At 50.4% G+C, this 15,969-nt stretch overlaps 1 protein-coding gene across 5 annotated transcripts in view; it reads right to left on the bottom strand.

The window, feature by feature from the left end:
• Nucleotides 1-15,969, bottom strand: part of LOC128876512 (dachshund homolog 2) — a 173,229-nt gene that overhangs the window by 41,627 nt on the left and 115,633 nt on the right. For all 5 annotated transcript variants that reach the window (XM_054122939.1, XM_054122942.1, XM_054122943.1 and 2 more), the window contains exon 8: nucleotides 1,764-1,847. In XM_054122939.1, coding sequence (XP_053978914.1) covers nucleotides 1,764-1,847 — 84 coding nt within the window. The remainder of the gene's footprint in view (nucleotides 1-1,763; nucleotides 1,848-15,969) is intronic.

Raw genomic sequence — 15,969 nt, 5'->3', positions numbered from 1 at the left:
GAATCGACCGAAACGAGTCCACGCGGCCGACGACTTCGCGCGACTGGGGAGAAAAAAAAATCCGCTCCCGTAGATACCGCATTTTTTTCTATTGCAGTCGATACGGCACGTCGCTGGTCAAGGGAACGACACAGAGAGGAAAATTCGAAGTGAATCGGAGGTGCTGCGACTGTATGAAGCTATCGTCAGAGGATGACAGTTGGGTTTATGTCCTACCTTTAACTCGTCGAAGGGTGTAGCGCTCTCCTTCCTCATAGAAACGGAGGCGCGGTTCGTTTTTCCTGCAAATCGAGCGCAACGAGTCCAACGAGGGAAAAAAATCCGCTGAACGGGCGCGCGCGCGCGCGCCACCGTTATTTTTTTTCATTCCACCGGCAATATAGCCGATCGCTGGCCAGACCGTCCGCCCCGAAGCACGCGGATATTCCTCCCGTCGCGTCGGTCTTCTCCACTTTTACATATTTATCGGGGCTCGCATTGTGCTCGCGTCAGCCGAGACGCCGACATCTTTTGCCGGGAAAATCCGTGATATTGAATTTGCCCGCCCCAACTCGCCCCTTCCCCTTTCCCCCTTCGTTTGCCTTCGCTCTGCTCGTCTCTCTTTCGCCGTCGACTCCGGCGAATCGATTCGTCGACGGCTCGTGGACGCGACGACTCGTGGTTTTCGAAATTTTACCCTTCGCTGGACTCGGGATATAGACAACTCTTTGACTGTCAAACTTTTTGATCCAGTCGAGCAGTGGCAATGATTTTTCTCGGTAATCGATAGAAAACAGTGGTTGTTGTTCTGCTTTGTAGCGTTTAAGAGTACCAAGCTTCCTGCCGAGTCAAAATTATTGAAAAAGATCACAAGGTACTCGAGCCTTTACACATAAAACTCGAAATAATCGACGATGATTCATTTCGCACCTCGTTAGACCTCTGAATCTCCGTGGTCGAGATCGAGATCGACGCACAATGGAGAAATCGCGTTGTTTTTCTCGTCGACGAGCCGAAAAGAAGGAAGCGCGAGCAGACAAAGGGGTGTGGGTGTTACTGGATCGACGAGTAGGTGGTCGCAGAGAAGCAGCCCGTGAGGCGATCGTTCTATTACCAACTGACATTTGATACAAACTTGGAGCTACCTTAGCAGGGTCCTTCTCCTGCCCCCTGCTTCCTTGGGCAACCCTTCCATTAAAATCGAGAGTTGGAGAAACAAGCTTGGAATAGTCTCTGGCTAGGGGAAGCGGTAGAAATTCAGACTTTGGCTGGAGGATCTCCGTCGTAGGGTAATAGGATACTCGAGTGGACGCGGAAGATGGTTTATGGCGTCTCCTTGATTTATCGAGAAAGTTACAAGGACCTGATGGCTATCCGTTTCCAATTGTTAAGCTTTGTTTCAGCTATAATTACAACTACGGCCACTAGATCTTTTCCTATCCACCTTTTCTAGCTGGAAGAGAGAATTGGAGGTTCGTAGAGGCGCTAGCCCCACCAGGAATAATAGGATACTCTCGAAGGTCCACCAGACGCGGTTTATAGCGTGTCTCTTCGTGGCTCCTTGATTTATCGTCGGGTTAACCGTTCGTCTCGAGCGAGGATCGCGCGTCTCGAATCCGGCCACGGCGCGGCGCCGAGAGCGCGACGCGTCGCTCGTTCGCGCGGAGAGTCAATTTTCCCAAAGGCCGTAAAGAGTATCCGCCCCTGAGGGGACAGGCGTCCGTAAACCGTGCTCGTTGGAATTTCATCCGAACGCTCGGGATGCGTCGAGATCGAGTACTCACCTCGAACCTTCTGTTCGTCCTGGAGCTGCCGCTCGAGGCTGTCCTTCACCTCTCTCTCCCGCAGGACGTCCATCTTCAGCTCGGCTGCAATCACAAGCAAACAAATCGTTTCAATGGACGTTTCATCTCAATTGACAGTCAAACTTAATTAAGATTTTAACTGTAAGATTTTTATTTCGCTAGAAAGAAACATGTATAATTATTAATTTGAGACCCTGACAGTTTCAAGTGGCTCCACAATCTATAGCGTAGGAGTCTAAGAGTTCCTACGCGATTGCGTTGACTCGATCTTCTTGATTATAGGAAGCGTCGATGCTACAATAGTACTCTGAATGTTCACTTGGAACTAACTCCATTTCCAGGCCAATAAAGCACAAGAGAAATTCTGTTTCTTAAAAATCACGAAAGTGAGAAACTCTGAACACTTAAAGTTACCGCTAGGTTCAGCTTCCAGAAGGACGGTACAAGATATCGCACGGTCTGGCGGATCCGTGATTAAATTCAACGGACGATGGGCGGCCCAGGGCTCGCATAGTTACCTCTAATAGAATTACAACGAGACGTAGCCCGTCGTGGCTTGTCCCCGAGACCTACCGCCGCCTTTCTCCATCTTGACGAGCCCCCTATCCCCCTGGGACCCTGCTAAATTAGCCATTTCGAATCTCAGCCATAGAGGGTAGCTCCGTGAACTTTCTAGTCTAGATTTCCCTACACAAGTCCCAGAGTCGATCTCGTGGCTCGCGGAAGACTACAGGTCGCGTCGAGAAATGCCTCCAACTCAATTATCGACGTCTCGAAACCCGGCTCGATTACGTTCGTTGGTTCGAAACTCGGGGGAGAAGCTGCCCTTCGTCATGGAAGGAAAGAAGTCGCTTTTCAGCCGGTAAAACGTTTCCGGGCTTTAAATCAAGCAGGCTAATTCGGTTTAACGGAAGAAAAGAAAGCAGGGGGATGGGAAGAGCAACCCTCCTCGGTTTCTGGTCGTCTGCCTCGCGAATTACGTCGATGCCCAATGAGCCGCGTAGCTCGTAACGCGCGTCTCGCTAGCCTCGGCGGCTGATAAGCTCTCGTTAGGTCGACGCCAATTTGCAGACACTTCGCAGGTTGCAATAGAGATATCTGTACGAAGGCCTGTTTTAGGAGACAGTGATTATGTATTTTGCGACCCTTTGTAACAGTCACGTATTTTCTAGAGCCTTAAAATGAGCCAAAACCAGGTTCTATTCGTCAATGAAAATTATTCGACAATAGGTAGTGGGTAGGTGCTTTACGAAGCAAATTTTACATACAGTGTGAATGACCCATCAGAAAAGTCTACATTAAACATGGAGAAACCTAATACCTAAACGTGTTCGAAGGCTACCGGTGGGCGAAACAGAGGAACTGGATAGGATCTGCGTGGCAGCTGGAAAACGCTGCGATATTCGCGATCGTGGGGGCAGGGCGATGAGCCGCGCGGAGAATCAAGCCGGTAGATTAGGTAGGGCCGCGTCTCAGCAGTCTGCCGGCAATTTGAGAGCGTTTGCGAGGTCCATTAACGGCGGTAACTCTTCACGACCGGCCGCCACGAAGATTCAATTTGAATGCTAACCAGAATAGGAAGTTCGCGCCGGAGCCCCGCCGTTGCGCGTATATACGTTACGCTGCCCCCCTCCTTTCCTGGCTGGTCTCCACCCCAGGGCCCCGCGCCCGCCCCTCGCCACCCTGTTATTGCCAATTTCGGCGCGTTTCTGCAGCCCACTTTGCGATCGTTTAGATTATCATCTCTCCCGGTTTCTCTTTCTCTCGTCTCGACGTTAGGGGCACCGACGCGTTTCCCCTCTCCCCGTTGCGTCGTCCTCCGCATGCTACCTTTCCCTCGGTACCTAACGTTTCCGGAGATAATTGAACTTTATTAGAGATCGTCGTCGACGGAACGTCAGCCCTCGCGCGCTCAACCCTGGGGCCGATTCGAATCGGCTCGGTTTAACGATTACTCGCCTCTTACTCGTTGTCTTTCCACCCTGCCCTGGGTTAGGTCTCCATCCAAAGGGTAGCGGTTCGTCGACACGAGGTCCAACACGAAAATAACGATGCGTCTTCTTTGGTAAGATGGAGTGGCTTATCAGTAACGCAGATTACTCTCTATTGGTAACGTAAAATCTCTAAAACCTCTTTGTTCGACAGTAGTCTCTTTGAAAGAATTTTTAATTTTCCCATTTTTTTAGGCCCGCGAGATTACGCGCCCCTCTGAGTTACGGAGGGTGGAAATAGAACGGAGACGAAGATCGCGTCGAGCCGGAAGTCGCGAGAATCGATTACCCACAAAGGTGGAGGGGGGGGGGGTGGTGGTGGTAAAGAAGGGAGACGCGGCGGGTGGCGCGAGGTTATTGAAATTCGGCCGCGGCCTCGTAGCCATTAAAATTTCAGGGATTAATGTTAGCCGCGGTGAAAAGCGCTCCGGTGGCTGGCGTCGTAAGAAAACGACGCGCCCCTAACGGAGGGCTGGTCCCGGCGTCGTTTCATCATTCCCGCGTCAATTAGACGATCCCTAATCGCGAGTCGCTCCATAAACCGTGAATTATGCGCGGCTTGTTATTCGCGAGGCCGCAGTCGACCGGATACAGTGGCCCGTTTGTCCTCGTTTTCTTTCATCGACGCAGGATTCGGCCGCGAGTTGTTCACCCTTATCGCGACTCGGGTTTATCTTCGATCGGGGTCGTTTCCCCAACGATCGGAGTTCGTTTATACCGCCTGATCCGCACCTGTCGCAAGACTCGTTGTGGCTGGTGTGCAGTCGAGAATTCATTTTTAATTTAGGAAGTAAAATTGTCCAACGGATGTAGGTGCAAGGTATCGCGGTAGTCTAGGATCATCGGCAATAATGATATTCACGGTAGCCCGGGCACTCCGAGGACTGGCAACAATAACGGTGCAACGGAACGTGCATGCCACTGTTACCGGAGCGATTCATGGTTATTGATTAGTATATGGTGGCAGGAAGACGGGAGGCGGCGGTGGCAGCGTAGCGTTCGCATCCCCGGAGGGCTTGTACGACGACGTGTACGTGTGTATAGCTTCTGCGCGACGCTAAGATATTCGCAGGGCCCCGGGCCACCCTCAGAAACAACAATGTCAACTTAACCGTGCGCGCCGTGGCCCGCAATCGTTTGAATAGTATAATGTAGCTTTCGTGTTACGCGCCCCGCTGCCCTCTGCGCGACGTCCATCATCGATACCGCTTTCCACGCGCCTGTTCCGCCTTCTCATCGAACGCTGTCGCCTTATCTTCACCCGAAACTCTGCCCTATTTCCTTCCATTTACTTATTCACTCATTTATATGTTCATTTATCATTCCACCCAGAGAACATAGAAGTACTTACAGTTAATTCCATAAGTATTCGTACCTTTTATGTCTATCGAGGACATTTGTCTAAATCGATTGATAGGTTTGATGTTCGAAGTTTTTTATTATAAATATTTACATGTGCGAAGTGTATTTATGTATATATTTATGTCGAAGCATTTACTTGGAAACATCGAGTTAGTCATTTAATTTAGACAAATTTCTTCGATAGACGGTATGAATACTTATGGGACTGACTGTATACAGGGAATATTACCTAAAACGTGAGAATCCTGTTGGAAATGGATTCTAAGTGCCAACACGAATCTAAACAGGCGCGTTTCTTCGGTCGTTTACGAATTTAATTTCGACGGATCAGGGCCGCGGTAATAAACCGCCTGTGGGAATTAACCCGCGGATTATTTCGGTAATTTACAACCCCAGGGCTCGCGCTCGTCTCCGGTATCCTCGAGATACCGAGAGAGATGGTTCGTCGAGAATTCTGGGGGCTAAACGACGCGTTCTCGAGGAGGGTTTTTTCTCCAAGCGTTTCCAGTTCCTTGATCGTGGCAGCGAGTCGAGCAGAGTCCCATCTCCGTTTCCGTCGCGCGAATTTCATAAATCTAACGGCTGGAAGCCGATTAATCCCGCGCGTCGCGTTATTTGCCCGTGGAAGGGTTTCCTCTACTGGAGGGGGAGAGCCTCTGGCCAAAACGACGATACTATTGTTTCCACCCTTGCATATTATAAACGCGTAACGATCGCTCGTCTACCGGCAAGTTTGTCCTCTCCCGCGGGCATGCTTGTCCGCTACGGAACTTGAATTGTCTGCGTCCAAGATGCGGACCAGAGTTGGTCATAATTCTCGAAATCAAAGTTGGACCGAATATTATATTAAATTGGGACTACCGAAGACTTGCGAAACATAACAAAGAGATTGGCTCTCCGAAGAATGGAAATGTACCCTCTTTTAAATCCAGTCTTCGGTTGTACGTATAAGCTCTTACTCCTTCAGAAACGTAACTCGTGACCTGTTGATCGATCGAAACATTCAAAGATACATCCTCGAAGGTGATCCTCGAAGGATATCTAGTGGATGACGTGCAACGGTTGCGCGACTCCGTTGGACGGAAAGTCGACGAGAGGCCAATAGTTATCCGTCGTGGATTACGGTCCTTGGCTAAGGGCTACAAGGGTTTCCCTTCCTACAGGATTTAAGACGGACTTAGGCCTTGTTCCGGTCGCTGACCACTTTGCCTCCCATTAACCATTAACGGATCTAACGAAAATAGGATTAGATCGCAGCTAGTCGGCCTCGCCGCGCGCGCACTAAAACTACTGCCGTTTGCGGCAGGCGTCGGGTTTCTTTGGGATTATCCGCGGTACTTCATCCCTTCGTCATCGAGATCCTCGAGTTTCGGGAATCTGACCTCTTCGTTTTTTTAAATCCTCGATCGTGGGACGATCCACGCTACCACTCCTCGATTGAATCGAATGGAATCATGGTGTTGTGTGCGATATTCATTCACCAGGGCTTACGGAATGAGTTCTTTCTTGTTGGTGATGGATCCGATGTTGACCACTATTTTATGGAGTATGCAGAGGAACAGAACCTTTCCAAAAATAAAAATCTACGTTTCTCCCTGCAGCAAGTATGAACAAAAGACTCGAAGAAGCCATCGTAGAATCTCGGTGAAAAATGTGGAAAGGGTCCTCTTCTTGATGTCCTGAGATGTTGAGCTTCATGGAGATTCGCTCGTAGGTCGTACGTCGCGATCGTAGGTGAATAGTTTGGATATCTCTCGGTCGTCGAGGTCGCGGGTTCTTCGGTGGCCGTGTTCGTCGTCTCGAACTCGGCCGGAGATACGGCGGAGAGCGTTTTCGCGTTTCAAGATAATCCTTCCTTCCTTCGGGAACAGACCCTCCGGGGGTATCTTGCCGAGTTATTGCACGGCCGTCGGCTTAGAAACCGCCGCTGGAACGATATCGCCGTCTTCGACTCGTTCCAGTCAGCCATCTTCATTTTTCCTTCGAGTTCAAATCCGAAGGTTAACGACGACATTTTCATCTGGACGACTCCACGCGATTTTACTGATTTTTATATCCGGTAAAAGTCTTACAACTACAATAATGCTATACAGGAATTAATGGCGCGCAGAGATCACACTTAAATTATTTTCATATTATTTTTTCGTGATGTGGTTCTCGATAGGATCTTGTGGATCGATCATTCGTTTCGAGCTGTGTTGGATAAGTCGTAGAATCGGTTGGAAAATGTTGTTGCACGGGTGCATAACAGGTTACATTGTATTGCACGTAGTCATTCTTGCGTACATTTGAAATCTTGGCTGGTAATCGGCGTCCACGACGGCGAATCGATCTCGCCAGTCGTTGAACTCTCGCGCACTCGAAACGGTTGGCCGGCGATTGCTTTGCGATAATACTTTTGCAATAATCGCTCACAATTGTCGGATTAATCGATAACCGTAAACTACATTTACAAGTGCGATTAGGAATCCACTATTAATTATTAATTGCTCCAGAGTCGTAATTACGGATTGAACTTAGCCCAACGCAGCTCGAAAGTCGCCACCAGCTTTTTTCCCCTCGTTCTAACGAGACCGACGCGCCCCCATTGGATCTTTATCGTTATTACAAGTGTCTGTCCGACTGTATGCGCGTGCATGTTAGACCGCCCGTGCACAGCGCAAGGCATTAATGGTTTGCGATCGTAAACCGTTCAGCGGCATGAATCCTCCAGCATTTATCGAATAACCCTCGTCGACCCGTGACTGACTCCTCGACGATCGATCCTCCTTCCCCTCTTTACTTGTACCGGCTCCTCGCGATCTACGCCCTCTTCATCTACCATTGAATGCATCCTAAACCCACTGCACTGACAATCGAGCTCCAAGTTGGCAGTTTTTTTATGTTTGCTAGAAAGCTACCGAGTTTCTAATGAATATTAACACATGTAGCATTTTTTTGAAGATATATTAATTTCATATCTAGGATGATTCTTATGAATACCGCATTAATCTCGAATCTCAGCGGTGCAGATAAAAATTTCCCTCAAATATTTCCTCTTTAAACAGAGAAAAATCAACTCTAAACAATCTATTATATTCTCTGAAATCCAATCTCAGAGCCAATTCTCCAAATGTAACAAACAGGCAACTCGGGCTGAAAGCCAAGCGAAAAAATGCCACAGTCAGCCCCTACTCGGCGCTCTTACTTTATTATCTCCGAATTGTCGTAACACGTCCCTCGTTATCTGCAACCTTTTATAGTCTATCCGTAACATTGTATTACGTATTCCTGCCAGAGGGTTCCCCCGTGGATAATAAAAATAATAACGCACGCGATACGTTTCGCCTTCGCGTGCACCGGAAACGGCAACGTTGTAAAATCGAGGCCCGACTCTCGGATCGTTCAGCCGTCTCCCCCTTTCCTCCTGCTCTATCAGACGTGTCACTCGGGCCCGTAATTAAGAATCGCTTTAACGAATACGGTCTGTCGCGGTATCTTCATCTGGACGGCCGCGGCGATCCGTTCGCGATCCAAACAGCCCTTCTCGTTAACGCGCCGCGCGCTAATAAGCGGCTGCTGGCCGATTATCGCTCAGCTAGACGAATCGTAACGCCGAATAAATGTCTGCCCCGACCAGATATCTCCGCTCCAACGACGACTCGGAGGAAGTGCGCGGCTGTTGGCTCGGTTTTCGCGGCGCGTAAATAACACGTTTGTATAATAAGACGTCAACGAGCCGCTAGGCACCTACGCGACCCCGATACGATCTCCCCGGTCGCGACAGTCGGAAGTCGTACGAGTTTCTCCTCTCGAAAGACATTTTCCGCCTCGAACACATGGGATAAATGCGGAAAATAACGAGTGGAACGAGTAACTCATATTTTCCTGTCTACTTAGTCGCAGATTTAATAGAGATTCTATAGCCACGGTTGAGAGAGCACGAGAAGACAAAGCATCGAGTGGAAAAAGCTTCGAGTAGCCAAAGCATCGAGTAGGTAAAGCTTTGAGTAAACACAGCTTTGATCGAAAAAATGGAGACACTCGGGAACCTACAATTTCGTCGATTCAATTTTATACAAGTCACCAACATTTTCGAGCACAAAGTCAGAGAAAAGGAAGACCGAGAGGGACGCGGTCGAGAGGCGGAAAGAAACTTGACCTACCGCAGTTTTAACTACCGTTCAATTATACAGTTTGCTTTCGGGTCGTCGCACCGGCGAATAAAGCGTGTAATTTACCGGCAATAAAAGCGCGAGTGGCGGGAGAGAGAGTGCGTCGCAACGGCAAGAGAGGGGAAGGCCCGTGTCGTTAACGACGCCGTTTACTGCCGCGAGGAACGAATATTTTGTTGCAACTCCGCGGCCTCTCTCGGCTCGATTCGATTCGAGTGGAAATCGCAACGCGGCACGCGGCCCCTTGAGCACACGAAGATGTTCGTCGTCAAGGAGTGGACATTAAAGAATCCCGTTTGGAGAGTGCCATCCACATCGCAGCGAGAGCTTCTCGCCGAGCGTAAAAGCGCCGTGGTAATTGGCCCTTAAAGCACGCCCCTCGCGGCTTAATGCGTATAATCGCAAACATTATGCGCGAGACCAGTCCGGCTAATTTTCCATCGCGTGACGTAACCGGACGATTAGACGAGGAGGCGCGAATAGAAAGTCAGGTGTTCGTTTCTTGACTCAGGAAGCGGTATCAGTCCTTGTACGAAAGATCCATCCTTATCGCGTGCATTTTATTTTATACTTTGGAAAAGAAGTTGGTTGACACTGGAATACGGAAGTTTGTAAATAGGTCCTCGATACACAAAGTGTTATCAATAAGTTATGCTAACCAATAAAGCGTGTTAAACCGACGAACGTTTCCTTAGGGTATTCGAGTGCAAAGTTACACAAACGATCGAATCTAAGGGCCCGGAATTCCTTTCTGCACCTAATAAATGAATACTTCACGTTGAAAGGGGGGAACATTTGAAGAGAGAGACGAGCAATCGAGTGGGATCGTAATCGCTCGAAGGTCGCGAGTGGAAGGACCTGGGAAGGCAACAAAGTCTCGCGGTAGACAGTTAAAACGGCGGCGGCGATAAAACCCCGCGATGCAACAAAGTCCCAGGACAGGATGCTCGGAAATACGTAGAAAAGAATCCGCGAGATCTCCTCCCGCAGACCTCGGAGAGGCTCGTAAATTGTTGGTTTATAATCGTCGCCGATGGGAGGAGCGCGCGGCGGTAACCGCTCGCCTCGATTCCAGCCAGGAAATCGCGGGACGTCGTTAGGGACGCGCGGTCGTCCGTTTCGTTACTTAATTCTGCCGCGACAACGATCGTTGACGATCGAGGACCAGGATCGATGTCCCCGTGGCCGTTAAATCTGAGATTTAGGTGACACGCCTCGCCGTGCTCGAGCGGTTTATCGCCGCGCGGCTCGCGATTTTCTCGTCTCGGCCACGACTCCTTTCCGACCACTCTTTCCTGGAAATCGCTTCATCCGCGTCAATTACAAGTTCAGACTCTTTCTGGTTATCGAGTTTTCCTCTCTAGATGAGGAATCTGACAGAAAATTCCAGATCTCTCGACTACCTAGCATCGCTATCGAGACTGTGAAAGACAGGATCACAGAGGTGACGAAGGAAGGGTAGATAGGATGCCTCCAAGTACCATTTCATAAGGCCACAAAAAAGTACTTTTACAGGCAAAATGAAATTAATGCTCCATCCTCCATCCTCCATCCGCCAAGCGTCTGTCCAGCGAACAGAGGAATAGAAATCCCTCACGGAATCGGGAGGGGGCAAGGTGAAATACGAGTTGAGGTACTAGGGCGAACGATGAAATCGTAATTCCCGAGGCTCTTCTTCGTTTTAGCAGTCTCGCGAGCCAGGGCCCTCTTCCTTCTCTATTTATAGCGGGTCGAGCGGCAGATACCGGTCTCTACAGCTCAGGATCGTGTATGCTTTTTGGATACTCCGATGTTCGGGACTACCAACTCATATGCTCACCCTCCCGGGGTGCACGGCTTTACATCTGTGTTTATAACTTGGGCAGCAATGCCACAGGACGCGCTACAAATTGTCGATCCCTTGTCCGAGGAACGGCGGACACGAGCCCTCCGAGTCTACTAGTCTATTAGTCTTCGAGACTATTAATCCTCGCGAGGACTCGACAAACGAATCTCTGCTTCCGATGTCGGAGCAGCGCAAATATTGCATCGAATGGAGGATTAAGAAAGTTCTGTAATACCGAGGAGTTGAGGCATTTGTAACTAACATTGAAAATCCTAAAAGTCTAAATCAGTTAGAATCCTCGCGAAAAAGAGGGTAAAGTGTTCCTCGTGTTCCTTCAGGGGGGGCAAAGGCTCGAAACGGTTCGAGGAAGTTCCTTGGGAGTCGCGAATCCGTCCGTAGCTCGGTTCGAACTCGAGGAATTTTCATAACGAGCGTCGGGAGGCTGCTGGTTTGGCGAGCAAGAAAAAAGGGCACCTTTAATGGGACACGTTGGCGCCCGGGTCAGGGTGGCCCCGTTGTTACTCGTTAATTCCTACCGCGACGGAGGGCACGCACACCACTCGACGATCGCCCCCTGGTCCCTCGCGCGAATCCGTGGAAAGCGCAAACAAGCGTGATCGGGTGGTATGCGCTCCAAACGAGAGACCCGGGCTCCACCCTCTCACGGGGTTCCCCTTCGTGGCAGAAAAGTAGGAATAAAAACGCGAGACAATACGATGTAGCGGCGCGGCGCGGTCGATGTCGGGTTCCCACCTTTGGCCACCTTCGGGAGGACGGGGTTCTGGCTTCGAGAACGCGGCCGATTGTCAATTAGAGAAACCACGGGCCTCTCTTTTAGCATAAGGCACCAAAGCAGCGTCCCCCGCGATGGGAAGCAACCGGAGGCCAACCAGGGGAACGGGGCCCCGAGCGAAACGCGAAGGGCAGAATAAACGGGCTTATAGGCGCGCACGCACCTCGCGTTTCTTCTTGGTTCTCGCAAGGAGAGGAGACAGGGACGTCGAGAGGGCAGGGAAACGAGGGGTAAGGAATTTAAGAGAGGGGGCCCCGTTGGTGTCGGGGAGGCTAATAAATTATGCCTAACGCGGCAACAACTGGTTGATTATTTATTTAACAATAAAAGGAGTCACGAACCCGGCCTCGAGGTGAGTCGACTCTCTCGAGGTCTCGTATCGACGCGCTCGCGGATCGATTCGGGATTACGGGATGTCTTGGATATCTGTTTATTCGTGGTATCCTCGCTGAGAACAATTTTATTTAGTCACCGCCGACGAGGTGATCCAGTTTTTGTTTCTTTGTTGAGTCAGGGATATCGATGGTTGTCTCTTGCAATCTTTCAGTTTTTCCAGAATTATGTGTGTGCGCGGGGTATCTTACGTCTCTTTTAATTTTGAATCACACCTGCTCGATGGAGTTTCCTGGAGCATCAAGATCGATTCGACGGAGGAATCTTCGGGCTTCGAAGCGGTGCGCGTTGTTTGTTACAGGCTTGTGCGCGCGCGACCGCTCGTCGCGCTAAGGAGGGTCACGCGGCGAACATTTCCAGGGTAATAAAGCAGTCCCATTCTTAATTAAATCTAAGACAACGCGGACAAGCTAATTAAAGCAAACATCCCATGCGATAAAACCCGGTCATCGATCCCAGGGTCCCGAACGACTCGACTAAAGGGGGAACGAACCGTAAAAACGGCCATCATTGCTATTGTTTCCTGCGACTCCATAAACATCCACAGTCCAATTCTTACCGAACAATTTTTTTCCTAGATGTCGTAACATTTCAATATTCGAGTGTCCAAAAAATATAAATATATAAAATTATTCGAAGGATCCCAGTCACAATTAAGGCGAAGCTTGTACATGAGTTGGAAGTTTCGCTCCAATTTTTAAAAGAATACTCGATTGGTATGGACTGAAAAAGTATACGCTAGAAGCTAAGAGCACAATTACATTGTGATGTCAATTAAAAAGTCAATTCTAAGTATAGATTATTGAAAACTCTCGAAAGATCTGCCTCCAAAACACAAGAAGACGGTCCCACGTGGTATGGTAACAAAAATCTCTATGTCTGCAGCTCACATCAGACTCGTTTGCGAGGCACGAAATAAAAAGGAGAAAGCTGGTATCGAGTCAGCGTTTACGCGAGCACAGAAATATCCGTGGTTCGCGCCATTCCACCCCCTCCTCGTTCCAGCGAGAAAAGTACGGGACGAAAGGGTCCGTCGGGGGATGGGGCAGCCGCTTGCTGGGCGAACGGCGTATACCCGGTGTACAACGGGGGAAAAAGACGAGCGTGGCATCGATACACGTGTGCGTACATACAGTTTGCGCGATAATGGCCGCTCGCTGGCCGATATAGAGATAGCCTCGGTTAGGCTGTGCAAGGCACAGGGGGCGGAGGGTCGTTCGTTGGCAGGGTTAAGCATAAATCAATCAGGCTGCGTTCGACCGCGAATATCGAAGAAACGACCGGTCGAACGTCTCGAGAGCTCGCGGTAGGTTGGTGATACACAGTTGAAGAAGAAATATCGAAAAAGGAAAAGTTCTATATAAAAAATATTATAGCACGTTTTCGATTCAGCTTTACCGCTCATTGCCTAACATCCTCAAGTAACCTATCTCTTTTTCTTTTCGGTCGCGGCAGGGGTCCAAGCGGTTTGGGGCACTCCGGCATAATTTACGAACGGAGAAGACACATACTTGACAAAATATGCGAAAACACCTCGAAAGGTGTTCGCCGAACACTGCGAGAGGTTCGCAGGGTGGTTCCCCATCCCTGGATCACGGCGATTTGGGTCGAGAGTCCTCGAAGCTCGATGGAGTTCCAGAGAGTACAGTGGAGTTATGGACCGTCTAAATCATTCTGTTGCTGGACGACCGTTTGACCTAATTAAACTATCTAGACTCCCCTCCGCGGTGTGCACCGAGCGGCGGTTTTGGGTGGCGAGCTGTAAATTCGCTGGCTATAGCGTACCATGCGATGACACGAATGCGCTATCTCTACCGCAGATCGATGCGGTGGAATCGTGTCGAGATGCGCATCGGAGGTAAGATATTGCTTATTGGTGGTGAGGCTATGGTATCGGGTACTCTGGTGCAAAGAGTGACAAAGATTCAGAAGAGGAAGTTTAAAAGTTGGAGGACTCAGTTTCTGGAAGTCAAGGAATTAGTAGTACCAGAAGAGACTCTAGTCCTAGACATGCAACACACGTCACTCTCGAAATTGCAAACATGGACTCATCATGGAATGATCCTAATAGAACTGTGAGAGCACCTTGCACCAAAATGTGGAAGCGTTCAATGAGAAAAGCCAGCCGAATTTCATCTGTCCTGTAAACTCTGATATGAAACAACGCAACAGCGTTGTTGCTGCTCGAACGAAAGCGGCCACGAGCCACGGAGCAGCCCGTGGCCAGCTGTCTCGCAACAGGCGTAGCTCGGTAGCCGGGTGCATCCTGGTCCTCTGCGAGAGGCTGTGCAAAGGGGGAGCAAGGAAGATGAGAGAGTAGTTGCGCTGTCGCGCGGTGTGGCTCGCGGTAATAGGATTTCACGTAAGCAGCCTCCCAGGCAGCGGCCAAAAATCGAAGGAGCTTACGGACGGCGAGATGCGCCGCCGGCCGGTGCAGCCACCGTGCTGCTGCCGCTCCCAACGAACCAACGAACGAAACGGCCAAGGAAAAAAGAAGGAGAGGACGAATGGACCGCTGGCAGAGGCGCGACGGAGACGGAGCTAGGCCTGGGGAAACCGTGGGACGGGGAGAGACACAAAGGAGGTTGGAAAAGGAGAGGAACCGAGGGAAGGAGACGGAAAGAAAGACGTCCGGGCCGTACAATTTTAATTAACCCGGTACCGGGTAGCCGATCGCGATCGAATCGGGTGCACGATCTACAAGGAATCTACATAAGATCCTCCACTCGCGGCTACAACTCAATCCCCTCTTTCTATTCGGCCCGAGAGGGCCTTAAGCGGCCCGCCACGGACTCCGCCGGATCCGGTGGACACGAACAGCCGAGCACAATCTTTTGCACCGGCTCCCGCAGTCCTCCTGCCCTCGCCCCCGCCCCCGCCTCGCCACGCCAGCTCTTATCTCGCCAAGCATCGAAGATAGCAGCCTCTACTCGGTGGCTGCTCGCCAGGATCCGGCGCGCTCATATTGTTCTCCGCGCGGCGAGTAACTTACCGGGAGAGAGACCGCTTCTCGCTTCGAGTCTCCTCTTTTCTCCTTCTTCTTCTTCGTCTTGTTTCACGATCGGGACCGATGCGTTCGCGACCGCCTTAACGACGATTCCGAGGCATCTCGACGCCTCGAGTGCAGGAGGAGATCGCCAATCCACGGAGGAGGTACAAGAATAAAGTTATCGAGTTCCATTGGAAGAGTTGGTCAGTTGGAGGTTAATAGCGATGGAAGTTAATTCCTCGCCTATATGATCCATGGTGCATCCAGTTTCCATCGAGCACGTGCTTCAAGTATCCGCGACGACGAGGGCGTCTAATGTATTCCATCGAAAACGTAAATGCGGGACTTTAATTACCCATTAACCGGCGCAAAGTGTCGTTTCCACGGCCGTTAACTAATGCGTTCAGCCTGCTCTAACGAGGGGGATCCTCTCGTGGAACTACGGAGCCGTGGACGCGTTTTTCAACGGGACCGGGGGGGTAGAACCGCGGCATTCTTTCGTTGGCGAACGTCCCCTCGAGGCAATGCTCCGTCCTTTGTTCCTGCGGCGGTCGATCGGCCGATTAAGCCGAGAGTTTAACGCGAGAGGACGTCCAGGCCCCGAGGATGGTCCCGCGCGTCCGTGGCCCGACACGTGAGCGGCAACGAGTTCATCTGGTGCGCGTCGCGACGTCCACG

The sequence above is a fragment of the Hylaeus volcanicus genome, chromosome 5, assembly GCF_026283585.1.
Source record: "Hylaeus volcanicus isolate JK05 chromosome 5, UHH_iyHylVolc1.0_haploid, whole genome shotgun sequence".
Lineage (NCBI taxonomy): Eukaryota > Metazoa > Arthropoda > Insecta > Hymenoptera > Colletidae > Hylaeus > Hylaeus volcanicus.
This window is presented reverse-complemented; position numbering and strand designations above follow the sequence as displayed.